This window comes from Cherax quadricarinatus, chromosome 70 (assembly GCF_038502225.1).
Source record: "Cherax quadricarinatus isolate ZL_2023a chromosome 70, ASM3850222v1, whole genome shotgun sequence".
Taxonomy (NCBI): domain Eukaryota; kingdom Metazoa; phylum Arthropoda; class Malacostraca; order Decapoda; family Parastacidae; genus Cherax; species Cherax quadricarinatus.
Genome location: NC_091361.1, coordinates 13,487,299 through 13,503,330, shown reverse-complemented (window position 1 = coordinate 13,503,330; position 16,032 = coordinate 13,487,299). Strand labels below are relative to the sequence as shown.

At 40.0% G+C, this 16,032-nt stretch overlaps 1 protein-coding gene across 5 annotated transcripts in view; it reads right to left on the bottom strand.

Annotated features, from left to right (window-relative positions):
• LOC128694484 (inactive rhomboid-related protein 2-like) overlaps positions 1 to 16,032 on the bottom strand; it is a 79,463-nt gene that overhangs the window by 4,692 nt on the left and 58,739 nt on the right. For 4 of the 5 annotated variants that reach the window (XM_070099898.1, XM_053785003.2, XM_070099899.1 and 1 more), the window contains exons 2-9: positions 10,486 to 10,646; positions 8,845 to 9,066; positions 7,167 to 7,262; positions 5,443 to 5,745; positions 4,713 to 4,874; positions 3,659 to 3,804; positions 2,639 to 2,849; positions 735 to 845 (exon numbers count right to left, since the gene is read on the bottom strand). In XM_070099898.1, coding sequence (XP_069955999.1) covers positions 735 to 845; positions 2,639 to 2,849; positions 3,659 to 3,804; positions 4,713 to 4,874; positions 5,443 to 5,745; positions 7,167 to 7,262; positions 8,845 to 9,066; positions 10,486 to 10,533 — 1,299 coding nt within the window. In that variant the 5' untranslated portion in view covers positions 10,534 to 10,646. The remainder of the gene's footprint in view (positions 1 to 734; positions 846 to 2,638; positions 2,850 to 3,658; positions 3,805 to 4,712; positions 4,875 to 5,442; positions 5,746 to 7,166; positions 7,263 to 8,844; positions 9,067 to 10,485; positions 10,647 to 16,032) is intronic. The other variant, XM_070099901.1, reaches the window with a different exon arrangement.

Sequence of the window (16,032 nt, the reverse complement as noted above, 5' to 3'; positions counted from 1 at the left end):
TTTCAGTCTTTACCGCCAAAACTTCAACTACATCATTTGATGTGTTTAGTAATTCTGAGCAAATGAGCGACTCAGTGACGTACAAGCCAACCCACCTCACCCTACCCCCCCTGTTGCCCGTTTAGTCTGTCGCATCGGAATAGGTTATAACCTGGGATCCATATTTAGTTGCCAAAATGATCCTTTATGTGGGTCTCTGTGAAAGCTGCAAACATTACATTCGACTCCGTGAGCAGTCCCTTGATGTAAGGAATTTTCTTTTGTTGTCGGCTTTAGACCCTGTATGTTTGCAAAGACAAATATCGTTATATTGATGGAATTTAGGGGAAGGGGTATATGTTGGCTCTAGTATCCACTCAAACATTTCCACCAATTCTCATACTTAACTCTGATGAATGGACTTGTTCATTAACATTCATGGGCTCATAAAAAAACTGTATTCACTAAGGTATCACCTAAATGAAAAACAAGAATTTTGACATAAAATACATCATTCGATGGCTCATACCTTCAACATGCATGGTCCATGGTTCCAGTTCGCCCATTCTTCTTTTTCATTACTGGGAAATTTTTAATAGACAAGGACAGTTCGTAATAATCTTAATATAAAATTATATTTTAAATTTTAAAAAGGTTTCATTTGAATCCTAGTCACCTTGAACACACAATACTAAAATTAATTTCTTGAAGTTATAAACACAAAAATTAATCCAACAAGACTGAGCATCACTCACAGCGGTATTAGGATTCGTTAACGTGTCCCAGACGGCGTAGCCCAGGTCAAGGGACATGATAAACAGAATCACAATCAGTTGAACCCATGGGAGCTCCATTTCTGACCAGTTCTGTCAATAAAGAGTTAGTTTAACGAACGAATACGAGCTATATTTTTTCGTCAGAGATAATCTATGTACATACAGTTCTCTTGACATAGGTTTCCAATTCTCTAAATATCAATAAACTATATTATTTCTTTTAAGATTTACTAGTGATGCATTCTTATTAACTTGTCATTTTAGGAAGCATTCCTATTCTTTCTTATTCTTTCCGGTAGTTAATGAAGAGCAAACAATGCTCTAACCATCCCCAGAAAATTACAAGCGGTAATGTGCTTTCATTAACAAAATTACGATATAGAGTAACTCGCTTTAAATGGCTGTTTATCAGTACTGAGTTCTTGTGTCAACAAAAACAAGAATGGTTACATAACCTCAACTCTTACACTTAAGTTCAAGGTGGGTTATTACATCCAGAGGGACCTGGCCATCAAGAGGCTGACAAGCATCTACCAGAGAACTTGTCGACAAAGATGACCATCAAGAGGTTGTCAAGTATCCACCAGGATCCTGACGACACAACTGACCAAGAGACTATCAAGTATCCACCAGGATCCTGACGACACAACTGACCGAGAGACTATCAAGTATCCACCAGGATCCTGACGACACAACTGACCAAGAGACTATCAAGTATCCACCAGGATCCTGACGACACAACTGACCAAGAGACTATCAAGTATCCACCAGGATCCTGACGACACAACTGACCAAGAGACTATCAAGTATCCACCAGGATCCTGACGACAACTGACCATAAGAAAGGAGGAATACTGCAGCAGGCGTATTAACCCATACAGTAGTGTGCATATTAAGTAGGACAGGAGTAAATTTTGCTACTATTTCATAATTTGCCTTACTCTCAGCTTAATTAATGTTGTTTGGGAACTTCTGGTAACCATCCAGCTGTGACGTTACACTATGACTCTCCTCAGTGCTACAACATCTGTTGTTCTGTATGGCTATTCCTGCAAGCGTGCTCTTTGAGTGAATGTGGGTTTTCTAAATTCTTCCATTCAATTCATGATAACTACTGAAATTTATGAACTTTGTAGATCTTAGAAAACATGATGATTTGAGTATCAGACAGATTGCCAAAAATCTGAACCAAAGTAAACTGTTAGTCGCATTCTGAAGAGAGCTGACGACACTGGTGACTGTGGAGCGCTGCATCGAGGAAGATGTGGAACTAACGCACGACAACAAGAAAAGGATACCAGCAAAGATCTGCAGAGAGATTTGGTTTCAGCTGGCAGGAATGTTGATTTTTCAACTGTTCAACGAAGGCTTCTTGAAGTTGGCAGAACTGCCAGAAAACCGGCAAAGAAAAAATTATTGACTGATGCTATGAAGAAAAAATGGCTGCAGTGGGCACTCGATCTTAAGAGATTTACAAAACATGATTGGAGAAAAGTTATATTTTCAGATGAGGCGCATTTGGAAGCACATGGGTACACATCAGTGGTAGCGAGATGGAACAAAGTTTCTTCGGAATGGACACAATCAGTAAGTGCCGAAACAGGGCTGTTTACCTGTGTAGAAGCTAAATGCTGCTGTGATTAGGACCTTGCACCACGACGAAGGATAGTCATAGCTAGCATTAAATCAATTATCTGCCATATCATTGACGTGTATTTATCAAATAAACATTAATTTTCCAAATAAATGTCTTATTTCATCACTGTCTCAATTAACATGCACACTTCTGTGCTAGGCAGGTCCTTCTCAAACCCAAAACACTAGCAAAAAATATTCGCCCAACCCATTTTCAAAGGTACCAGGATCCTGGCGACACAACTAACCATTAAGAGGTTCCCGAGATGTGCGTATTCGACGGCGTAAACACCCCCGGAGGCCCCGACCAGGAAGAATGATGGAGTGTAAAGGGAGTGGGCGAGCGAGCCTGCTGTTACACCTGTCACGTAAATGACAACAACACGCCAAGTGTGAACCATCTCCAGCAGTACCCCTAGCACCATCTGCACCAGCAGGTTGTTCACCAGGTGCACCCACCTGTGGAGGTACACAAATATGATCACAATAGGTAACATTACCTACAGTTTTGAATGAGATCAGCCTCAAACTAATGTACCATAGATGTAGGCGTACCGTGTAGATGTAACATGCGCACTATAGGTATAACACGTACCGTGGGTGCAGCATGTGCACCATGACTGTACCATATGTGCAAGGGATGTAGCATATGTACCGTGAGTGCATCATGTGTGTCGTTAGTGTAACGTGTACCTTAGGAGTAATTTATATACCATGGGGGTAGCCTGTGTGATGTAGCATACCTAACAATCACTGGAATAGCATTGTAACGTAGGAACAGTATGTATACTGTGGGTGTAATATATATACAGTGGGGGCATCGTAAGTGTAGCAAGTGTACTGTGGGTATACCTTTAGTGTAGGATGCGTACCGTGGGAATAACTTTAGTGTAGCACAATTACCGTGGATATACCCTTAGTGTAGCATGTATATTGTGGGGTAGACTTTTAGCATAGCACATGTACCGTGAGTATACCTTTAATGTACAATGTAGACCCTGGATATATCTTTAGTATAGCATGTATACCGTGGGTTTCGTGAAACATATTTACCGTAGGTATACCATTAGTGCAACATACGTACTGTGGGTATACTTTTAGTGCACCATGTGTAACGTGGATATATCACATACATTCGGTGAATCTTGTACGTTAGTCATAACATTATGCGACTCTTTGCTTCAACTTCAACATACCATTGCTGTACTGCATCTGATTGATCTTTGATGCAGCATCAGTGACGTACCGTACGCGTAGCAAACACGTACCCTGAATGTATGAGAGCGTATGAGATGTAGCGCCAGGCTTCGTACCGTCTTCGTGGATTGAACACCAGTGGAGAGTAGGTGGGGCAGGGTCCGTTACCCTCTATGGGCTCCTGCATGTCTACCACGTAGATAATGAAGGTAATGATCTGAGGGGCGGAGAGGTACACTCAACGACAGACAAGTCGAGGAAAAAAAAAAGAGAAAGAGAAAGACAGAGAGAGACAGAAACACAGAGAGTGAGATTTATATTAAGGTTTACCAAACAACATTTTACAAAATGTTATTCAATTATACAAACAATAAAATCAAATCATAAACAGTTAGTCTTATAATTGTAATGAATTATGAAGATTTAATACAAGATTTCCCTAAAAATTCAAGGCATGTATACATGTATATGCGTTTGTATATCCAGAGAGGAAAAGAAGGGAAGAGGGAGGTGGAAACATGAAAGGAAATTTAGAGTTAAGATAGAGGATATAGGAGAAAGGAGAGGGTAAATAGTCTATATGTGATGCAAATAGTTCAGCAAACCACGAGGAGTTTGAGGTATTTAGTCCCTGAGCCTGGAGCCGATGTGTTCTGTTCATCATTCTTGAGAAAAGTACAGCATATACTTGGAGAAGTGTTTCATATACTGCAGTCAGGTGAACTGAAGCAGGAGGCGGCGGAGTCACCACTGGACAAATCCACTAGTGTAAGTAGGTCATGCCTTAAGGTTAGGTAGTACAGAAGCCACTTCTCCCAGCATATACTGAACTTTTCTCAAGACAGATGAACTGAACACATCGACTCTAGGCTGAGAGACTGAATTATTTTATAATCCTCCTCATCTTCCACCATTCTTCTCTGTATTGGACTAAAGAAGCCTCTGGCTGGGTTTAGGTGGGAACGAGGTGCAGCAGCCAAGCATAGGCCAGTAGGCCTTTTGCAGCGTTCCTAAACTTCTGTGTTTGTGTATTCCTGCGAAGGGTAGTAATAAAAAAAAACAGATGAGAAATGAAAAAAAAAAAACATGGAAAAAATAGATAATTGTGCAGAGAAAAATATTCACCTCAGCTATGGTGATGAGCAACATGAAGAGAGGTGGGGGCCAGCATGAGTACTCTTCAATGTACCTTCTCGTCTCCAAAGTACGTTCACCTCTGGGAAGTACCCCAAGAACACCCCGGCGCAGTACCGCGCTTCCACGGTACCCAGACGTCTTGATGCTTACCTGTGGAAAGAGGACACTCAAGACCGCTTCACCGGCTGTGACGAAGTTAATTGGGTGGGTTGGCGAGTGAGAAGTGGGTTGATGGGTGGGGGGTGGGTTGATGGCTCCTTCCTGGAGACCTCCCCAAGGAGATCTACCCAGGGAGGTCTCCCCAGGGAGGTCTCCCCAGGGAGGTCTCCCCAGGAAGGTCTCCCCAGGAAGGTCTCCCCAGGAAGGTCTCCCCAGGAAGGTCTCCCCAGGGAGGTCTCCCCAGGGAGGTCTCCCCAGGGAGGTCTCCCCAGGGAGGTCTCCCCAGGGAGGTCTCCCCAGGGAGGTCATCCCATGGAGGTCTTCCCTATGAAGTCTTCCGTGAAAAGTGTCATAGGGAAGGTCTTCCCTGTGAGGATGTCATTATCAAGAATTCATCACATTTCGTGATGATGTAAATGAATTAGTGTGATTGATGGTTAGTGAATAATCTCAATCGGTCACTGAAACTAAAAAAAAACTCATCAAAGCAATTCTGTACTGGATAATATATATCAAACTAAACCTGCACTTTTTTCTCTAAGATTTATATCAAACTTACAAAACGCAGGAATTCCTTATACTCGATGTAGCCGTCTTGATTGGCGTCTGCATCTGTCAGGATACTTTGGCACTTCTCCAGCAGCTTGATGACTGCTTGGTTGGGGAGGTTGTCCGCCGCCTTTGTCGTCAGAAGCCACTCTCGCAGCCTCTGTGGACTAACTAGCTCACTTCTGTAGAAGCAGGAATGAGGGAGTCGCGAGCGATCGTAATCGGTAGGCACGATCCAGTGCCACTGAAAGTCCAATGGAGATGGGGTGATGTGCACGTAGTTGACCAGGTCTACCCACGTGTTGTAAACTGGCTGCAGTCACATAGAGAACAAGTGGATTACTGTTATATGCTCTTATGCGCTCGTATTTACAATTTGAAAGATGTATAGAGAGCAAACGGGAAGGATAATATTGCGGCAGGTTTACCAGTGATATTCCATACAGTGAACATTTGCTCTTATATCAGGTATTCCCAATCTCGTCTCTATCTTCCCACTCGTATACCATTTCCCATACTCACTTCTGTCTTCCCACTCTTATAACGTACGTATTCCCGTACCTCTGCCTTCCTACCTCTCAACACAGCCTATTCCTCCCTCTTCCAGGCGTGAAATCTTCGACTCCATTGCGTCTATAATATTTAACATATATTTAAAATGTACTTTCCATTTTATACCTCTATGCCCTCCGTCTCCATTTAACATCACAATTCGTCTTCCTTCAGTCGAAAGAGACAGAGACATACTAACTGAAAAACTGCAGAGATATGATTAGTCTTATTGTTATGCACATGGCCAATATTGTCTACTTTGTATATATGGTTAAAAAAAACGACAAATAAATAAGACACTTGTGCAACATTTGGATATATTTATTCTGGAAACTGTTCTCTAGTCAGACAAGAACGGTAGAGGAGGAGTTTGAGGTAATCATTCCCTTAGTCTGGAGTCGGTATGTTCAGTCCATCAGTCTTGATAAAAGTGCAGCATATGCGCGGAGAAGGGGCTTATATACTACAGACAGGTGAGTTGAAGCCAGTGGATTTGTCCAATCGTGACTCCGCCTCCTCTTGCTTCAACTCACCTGCTGTAAGCCACTTCTCCCAGTATATGCTGGATTTTTCTGAAGACTAATGGACTGAATGCATTGACTCCAGGCTCAGGGATTGACTACCTCAAACTCCTCCTCATCTTCCACCATACTTCTCTGTACTGGACTGAAGAAGCCACTGTCAGGCGAAACGTTTGCTCGACAAAGGTTCCAAAACGTTTCACAAGCGTCTCATTTTTCAACTTGCCTGTTTTCTAAACCCTTTAAATCACAAAGTGAATTCACAGCATATGTACACTGAGAGACACACTTCTGTGTATGTGTTCTTAAATATTTTAGCTGGTTAATTGGTCTTGAAGCCAGTCAACATGCGAGGGTCATTAAGGTTCATGTTATCTATTGGAATTAAAGTATCCTATCACTGTGTAAATGCTGGGATATACACCTCTCCCCTTCTACATGCATTGCTTCTCTCGGTACTTACACTTCATGGGACATGTAAACTCGTCACAAGATATACAAAAAGACGCCTAGAAGATACTCAAATAGCTTGGTGAAAGCTGTTTGTTCACTCTGAAGACTATGATTACCCAAGTAATCTATTAACATTCTTGTTTAACGTTATAATGTTTTATATTTTACAAAAGTACAGGAAAGAGCTGTTGTTGTCAATACTTCTTACCTCCTCCTCGGGTGACGGGCTAAAATCCTGGACGTCGAGGGCCACCCTCGTGAGCACTCCTCGCTCCCATGAGTTCTCTTGCAGACGTTTGTTGTACTGAGGAGGGGAGAGAAACGAGTTAGGTCTACTGGTACTGCTATAATAATAATAATAGTAATAATAATAATAATAATAATAATAAATAATATTAATATTAACAGCAATAATAATACCACACTAACGCCCAACCTTAAGGCTCTCGGTTTCATTTATATCGAGTCTCGAGACGATAGGGCTTATGAACTATCGATACCTATCTATGTCTTAAAACTAAGCGTACTTTCTCTCCTATTACCTATGTAAACACCAACATAAACCTATGGTTTAACGAGTTTTACTTCCGCAGCCTGGCCCTGGGCCAGGCATGTCTGGCTGCGGTTGCTGGGCCACCCGCTGGACGGGAAGAAATCTCTTCAGACATACGGTAATATACTACAATTACCTCTCACTTGGCTTTTAACTAACCCATTTGTTCTTGAAGTCTATAGGTAAACCCATTTTCTTTATCTCTATTTTAGTTATTTTTTCGTTTCCCTATTAAATCAAGCTGTTTAGGTTGGTAAACGAATTTAGAGTAATAAAAATAAAATCCTATTAACAAGCACTTACTAAAATCCTAATTCCTACCATTATTTTTAGTTTAAATAATCTATATTAAAAGTTTAATAATATAAATAACATTGTCTAATAATTATCATAGCCATAAAATAAAAGGCAATATAATACTGCGCATCTAAAAGTATTTAAAAAATAGGAAGCAATTAAAACAAATATTAAAAAGTCAGGTTAAAATTATTTGTTGATTTATACTCATATTTGTATTTGGCACATCATGACATATCAAACTACTGAGAGATGAATATCCCTCAGTATACATACTCTGAGAGTTGACTAGTCCGAATTTTAGGGATTAAAATATTCTTGACCGGTAGGGAACAGGTTCTGTAAATCTTAAAGTCAGATAAACGCAAAATAACGAAATTTCACGAAAAATCAACACGGATATAGAGAATGTATTGGCGCTCGAAAAGAAAACGGGAGCAATAGAGAAGACGGGTTTATTAGATATAAAACAATATGAAGGTCTTCTTTTATTTCCATGTTCGTAAATTATGGTAATAGTATTCGATGAGTGGGTAAGAATGATTAGGTGGGCTGGTAACTGGACGGGTGAGTTGGTAGATAGCTGAATAGGTAAATTGAGATAGGTGGGTGGATAAACGCGAGATGGGGGAGTCAACAGATGACTGAACGAATGCTTAGACTGGTTGGTGGGTGTCAAACTAAACGAATGTTAGTGGTAAAACATACCGATAAGTATATCACTATAACACAGAATACAGTTGAGGGTAATGTCCGAGTAGAAAGTCTTCTCAGTTAACAGCCATAAATTGCATGTTGTGGTTAACAGATTAACTAAATAGATATAAACAGGTAATGCAAACAGAGATGGATGGTTCACTAAGTTTAAGTATCAAGTACATAAGGGTCATTTATCAACCTAACGTAAACTAGTATTTGTAGAGAAATCAGCTTAAATCTGTAAAGTTTAAGTACTTCATGATTTAGGTCTTAGGAGGACAGTTTACAACTGTTTACCGTTATCTCCTAACAAAAGAGGTAACACCGGAAAACGTACGAAGTCTCTAAATTCAGCATACGTGACGTAGCCCTTCTGCTGAGTGTCTGCCTTCCTTAGCAAACTGAGGGCTTGTGGGATCGCCTGAGCATTGTTTGGGGTCCTGGTGATGCGCTCCTCGAAGCTTGCTAAGTTGATGCTGCCCCGACCTTCCTCCAGACGGTACCACACGTCCTTCCATTGCAGGTCATCCTGGCTTCGGGCGGCGGGTGTGGAGAATTTCTGGAATCAGAGACGTAGGCGTGAGTACGGAACGAAGACGTAGTTGTGGGCGTGTTTTGTAAGTGTAGCAGAGAAGAAATACAACCATACGTAGAAAGTATGGAAGCGAGAAGAGACCAATTAGAAGGAGACGAGAAACAAAAGCAACGTCAACAATATTATTATTAAAGTAGATACAATGGTTACCAATATTTCTTATATGGAAAAACTCGTATTTATGAAAGTCATATCGTGCAATGGGAGTGAGAAAGTTAACTGAGGAAGGTGAGAGGGATCAGAACAAGGCAGGAAAAGGAAAGGGAAGCAAAGCAAGAGCCGGAGAAGTGTGAGAGGGACAAGTGTGAGAGGAAAAAATGTGAGAGGGAAAAGTAACAGGGGGACAAGTGTGGGAGAAGTGTGAGGGGTGAAGTATGAGGGGGGAGAAGTGTGAGAGAGAAGTGTGAGGGGAAGAAGTTTGAGGAGGAAGAAGTTTGAGGAGGAAAAAGTGTGATGGAGAGAAGCGTGATGGGGAGAAGAGTCGTGGGGAGAAGAGTCATGGGGAGAAGAGTCATGGGGAGAAGAGTCATGGGGAGAAGAGTCATGGGGAGAAGAGTCATGGGGAGAAGAGTCATGGGGAGAAGAGTCATGGGGAGAAGAGTCATGGGGAGAGTGCAAACAGTACAGAATAGTTGGAGTAAAATCAGTTACTCTTCGTTATGTATAGATCTTCATTCGAGCAACTGTATATAAGAAATAGACTAAAAGTACCGTAGAAAACTGACTTGAATAATGAAACTCCAAAACCTCCCTTGGAACAACCCATCCTCACACCCCTGCCACATCAGCGTATATATCTGAGCTTACCTGGGTTGGCCAACACTATTTTTATTTGTAATAATGATATTAATAAACTTTACGTCTACAAGTACAACCTATACAGACCATAGCTGACATCAGTGACATACTATATAGAAAGGACATTTTTATGCAGAGCATTTCTGGCAACATAGGTTAATCTTGTTCCCTAGCATGCGATCCACACCAGTCGACTAACATCCAGGTACCTACTTACTGCTAGGTAAAGAGGGACAGCAGGTGTCATAAGGAAACACGCCCATTGTTTTTCACCCGTACCGGAGATCGAACCACGGATACTCAATATGTGAGCTGAGTGCGCTACCAACCGAGCTTCGAGAACGTATATTTTCTATTTGCAGGGAACGTTAAAAAATAATGCTTTGAAAGACATTGTATAACAACAGTAATAATAATAATAAATAATATTATTGAAAGCTCTTGTTTATGCAGAGCACTTCGGGAAAATTTGCTTAAATTTGTCCCCAGGATGCGGCCCACACCAGTCGACTAAGAAAAAGAATAGTGTAAAATGTGGGTAGTTTGAATGGGACAAATGGATGAATATAAATGCTGTGTACTAACCATTTGTTGGTCTGGACGTAAGGGAATCTCCTCCCAGGGATGGTTCATCCTCGCCAGCTATACTGCTCACTTGTGTGTAACCAAAGACTCTGAAGCACCACTCCGGCTTATCTTCATTGCTTACCAGAAATTTGCTGGCGTAAGCTAGTAAATATTTCAGCCTGTAAAAAAAATAAGGAAAATGATTATCAGTTACCGTAGAGCGTTTTTCTTGATAAGCAGAAGAGTTGTAAGATTTCCGGTACCCGGTGATGGTATTCTAAGCGAGCGCTCTCTACTAGTACCCTCTACAACACTTGGTACTTGAGAGGACATTAGCTTACTTAGTGATTCCTTTAAACGTTAATTTCTACATGACTTGAAAATGATTGTATACAAAATAAGATGCCTGTATTGAGCTGGAATAAACGAATTTAGCAACGATACATAGTCGGTTGTGACGCATGTATTAAGCTATTGATAATGTATATGACGGTACCTTACACATTATTATATTTTAAGGGTAATTTTATGTAAATTAGAAATGTATAACTAATATTAAATCATGTTCAGTGTTAAACCATACCACGAGCGGGGTTAGAACCCGCGATCAGAGTCACAAAACTCCAGACCGACGCGTTAGCCGCTGGTTCTATTCCCGCCCGTAGAATGGTTTGTTTGCAATCATGTCATTACGATTTCGTGAGTCATGTTTAGTGTTCTTTAACGTTTCTATTGAACTGCATTAGTTCAGCTTCACGCAGCTTCATGTTCCTTTATGTAAGCCAATATTCGCTATTAGTCTTTTCATTTACGTGGATACTATGAAAATTACGTCATTGTAAATTAGTAACATTAGTTTGTAATTGATACCCAGACATAGCAAAGGAATAAGTAATACAAATAAATAAGAGATAATTTAATAAATTTATCGCAAAAAATAATGAATTAAACCTGATTACAAAAACTTCCAGAATTATATTTAATTCCAGAATTATATTTAAGTTATAATTAGTATCCAGTTACGAGGCATGAAAAAAACAAATTGCTAGATTAAGCAAATCAAATTGTTAAGCTTTGGAATAAAGCTAAAGTATGTATGTGAATATTTTTTAATTACTCATTTATTAAATAATATAGGATGAAGTAACATAAAATAACCTTTACCTTATTTTTTAGGCATATTATACTGGTCAGTAAGTAAAATTCTGGATTGCGCTGAAGATTTTGCAATAATTTCTTGACTTTGCAAATTTCTGGGACAAATTTGAATTAGTTTCAGAGAAGAGAAGCTGCTGCGCTTTACAGATGAAGTAATTGGCTCGAACCATTAAAATTAATTCAAACTAGAGTTATTTGACCTGAAAGAGTTGACTACAGAGGCTTACAAAGTCAGTATACAGTACGTTTCACTTGGAGATTTACCGTCACTACAGAACGAGAACTTCGAAGAACGTGTAAAAGAAAAAGGTTTTCTGAATTGCTTAAAAAAATGAGATTATTTTACAACGAATTAATTTGTTAATTGATTTCCGATATTGAACAGAATCTTAGACATTCACACCAGACGGAAGTAGGAAGAGGAAAAAGCCAACCACGAAAGTGAGAAAAAATTCTACAAGGACGAGGTCTCGTAGAATTGGCTCATTACTCAAAGAAAGTTGGTACATTGATGACGAGAAAATAATAAACGAAATGTTGAAACACTGGTAAGAATCGATGTTCAGCAGACCACTGATAGGGGCTAGGCTAGAGGATGCCCATTTTATCTTTACTTCTAGCTGCCCAACAAATCTGACAAAAGCAATAATCTCCCCCCCCCCAAAAAAAAAAAACGAATAGAAAATAATTGCAAAATGCCTCTAGCGGGAGCAATGAATAATCTCTGAGAAGAAGAGTGTAGCTGTAGGTAAAATACCCGTCTTATAAAAAGGCAGACATTGTTTCCTTGCACAAAGAAAAAAGGCATCAGAGCGCTTGGAAAAAAAATACAGTTCAGTAACACTAACATCACAAATTGAACGGGTTAAGAGACGTCAATTCTGAAATTCACTGAAAATACCTGAACTCATCCTGAACCAATATGGATTTAGAGAGGGAAGATCATGGTTTTCAGAGCTGCTGAAACATTACAATAACATTACGGAAACATTGGAAGAAATTCGAAATACTGATGGAGTCTATTCGAATTTCGCTAAGGCATGTAACAAATGCACTCATGGAGTGATAGTAGATAAAATTAAATCAATCGTTATAATAAGGATGGTAAAGAGGTATTAAATTTTGATAAATTTTACTCAAAAAAATAAAGTAAAATGTAGGCTAGGCTATAAGAATATAAAAATACCCCACAGCTTCAAATTGTGAACTGTGGACGACACGAGTTAGTAAGCATGAAATTCATCCTAGTAGCAGACACGGTCAAGATGAAAAAAAAAAAAGTTTTTTTTCAGTGGACAGTAGAAAATTGTGTGGTGTTCAGTAGTGACGAATTCAAACTGCTCAGAAATGGTAAAAAAAAAAAAAAAAAAATATATCGGACGGGGCACAGTATACAAAACACAGGAGATCCCCTAAATAGAAAGAGAAAAACGTGAAGAACCTGAGTGATAATGGAAGCTGACATTTTATTTCGAGAACACAAGGCAAATGTTGCAAAAACTAGAATAATGAAATCATTCAAAACTATAAAAATATTGTAAATGATGACGCTACTCAAATTACTCATTCTCTCTCTCCTTGGCTATTGTCCTGTATTAACGGCTACATTAGAGGCAAGAGAGAGATGAGACATGGAACAGATCTTAAGATCATTTATTGCACACAAAACACGTAAAACATTTAAACTGATGTGGACTCCTAAATGAAGCGAAATACAAGATAAGTAAGTTGCTGGAGAATCTGGTTCCAAACCTGCCATAAAAATGAACAAGAGTAAAAAATATTGTAAAGTAAATCCAGTGAGAAAAAAGGGAGCTATAAGCTTCCAGTAGTCTAAGGAAGAGAGCCTATGGCTCCCTTTCTTAGACTATTCGGCATATGCAGTAGATATCAAAAATACAGCAGGGACAAGTGCAAAGGGCTTCAAACGAAAGCTGGATCACTACCTCGGCAGAGTGCCGAAACTATATGTGGCCACCAACAGCAACACCTTGATTGACTTAACAAGTACAAAACAAGCCTATCCCCAGGCCGAGTTGTGTGTTGTAGGAAGACTCTCGTATTCGGTCACATGATGTTTCAGACCATGATGCATTATTACAATTTCACAACAGAGGGAGGAAAGTAAAGAATAACCAGGAGACAAGCCAGGTCAACAGTAAGGAGAATGACATGACAAATCACGAAAAGGCAGTACCAGGAAACTGGTTATGTAGAAGAAAAGGTGAAAAGAATACTATTATGTTAGGTTTGTTATGTTCCGAAGATTGCAGAACCGGGACTAAGATTCGTGTTAGGAATATTGTGGATAAAGGCTGCCGAAGGATAGATAATATGGACAGAGGACAAACTTAAAAAGAATGGCTGTGATCTCTAATATGCAGAAAAATAGTGAAGAGGGAAGAATATTTGTTAGTTCTTTAGGTCTGTCAGAAAGGAGCAGCGAATTTCATCAAAGTATTCGAGAACTTTACAACCCTCTATTTTATTCTGGCTACTGCTACTCTTTGGGTTGTCTTTGCCGAGAGATTAAATATCCATCTTCCCCATTTTTTCAGTTATTCCGTTAGCACGAAATTTGACCTTGCCAACTGTTGTTGCAAAGCTCGTGTACCTTACATCTGCCCTTTGCTTGCCTTTCCATGTATCCGAGATGTCGCAATGATCCTAAGATACGAGAGGCACTGGTGATCCGTTCTTGGTCTTTGCTATCCATTGCTGTGCAGCTGTTGTGATATTCGCAGTCTTGCTTCTTAAAATCCTCTCAGAGAAAGGGTTTGAAGACGCTATTGGCTTGTACTTTTTTGTAATTACTTTATGGGAGATTATAAGAGTTGCGAGATGATTCCGGTGTTCTCTCTCCTCCAGGTTGTCCCGTAGATCGGTTGGTAGCACACACAGCTCACTCCCGGGTACCAGTGGAAACATTTGCGACCCATACTAGAGTATGGGTCGCATCCTGGAGACTTAACCTTGTCAGTCGAACGCTTTCCATCTGAACAAAAAAGTAATGGAAAAATAAATAACTAAACGGCTAGGAAAAATAAGAATGACTTGAGGATTTTACTTAAAATTTAAATATAATAAAAATGGCCTTTGGTTCTGGTGCTGTAGTTGGGCAGGAGTAGGTAAGGCCCTGGACAGATCTCTAATTTTAAAGATGATGAAGGTTATCCTGGGCGGATGGTAACAGTCCGATGTTTTGGAATCTCTTCTACCACTTGGTTAGAGCACCACAAGTAGGATAAATAAGGGCCAATAGTAGTCGACCAACGTTAATTAGTCCCATTAACAAGTATCTTGCTCCTTTATCTGGCGTCTACCCTGGATGACCACGCTAGGAACAGAGCTGGTAACAAGAAAAAATAAACTGGTTACCAATGGTTATGATAATATAACTATTTAAGAACGAAAAAGAGTGGTAAATGCCAAAATCATTACTGGTAACCAGCAAACAAAAGAAAGCAACGAACAGTAATACTCCTGGTAGATCACCTTATATGATCAGGAGAAGAGTGGAGGTGAAGTGACTCTTCAAACTTCAACCCACACCAGGTAGTAGGATTATTATTATTATAATCAAGGGGGAAGCGCTAAACCCGGAGGATTATACAGCGCCTGGGGGGGGGATGTGGAAGGCATTCAGGCTTAATTCGGGGAACTGGAGCACAGATCCAATTCCCTAAATCAAGAGCCCCTCACCAACATCAAGGAACCTTCCTTGAGGGGACCAGGTAGTAGGAGTAGAAATATAAACACATATGCAGTATAATGTGATCCTTTATTGACTACGTTTCGCCCACACAGTGGGCTTTTTCAAGTCACATTATACTGCATATGTGTTTATATTTCCATTGTGTCGGTATTTTATACCATTTATTTCCAGTAGGAGTAGAAATTGAAACAAATCAGACACCAGGAACTCGAGTTTCGCCCCAGCCCACTAGAGGAGGGGGGTGTGCGCGACGTAACTCGCTAAAGGTTCCTGGTTGCCTGAACCCTAACCCCACTTACAACCCACTTTTCCCTCACAAACCTTATTTGCCCGAAATGCTACACATAACAGAAGGCTTTCTATACAGTATGTCATGGATGCCAGTCATGGTCCGTGTAAGTTGTACCATGTACTTGTAGAAATAAAGATTATTGTTATAAAACATTTACGGCACGATATCGTGGTTTCTTACATTTCTCGGTAGAGGTAGACACGTGTAGCTCATTTTTCAGTGTCTTTTTTTCAAAATCAAGTGGAGATGTCGGCAGCTTTATGAGTGTCTTTCGTGAAAAACTCAGTTGAATCATCAATATTAGGATTGGTTATTGGCTCACTTAACACAGTAATTTTGTGGCTTTCGTATATCGCTCATTTATTTGCTATCGTCAATATTCTCCCATTTGTTGCCTGTT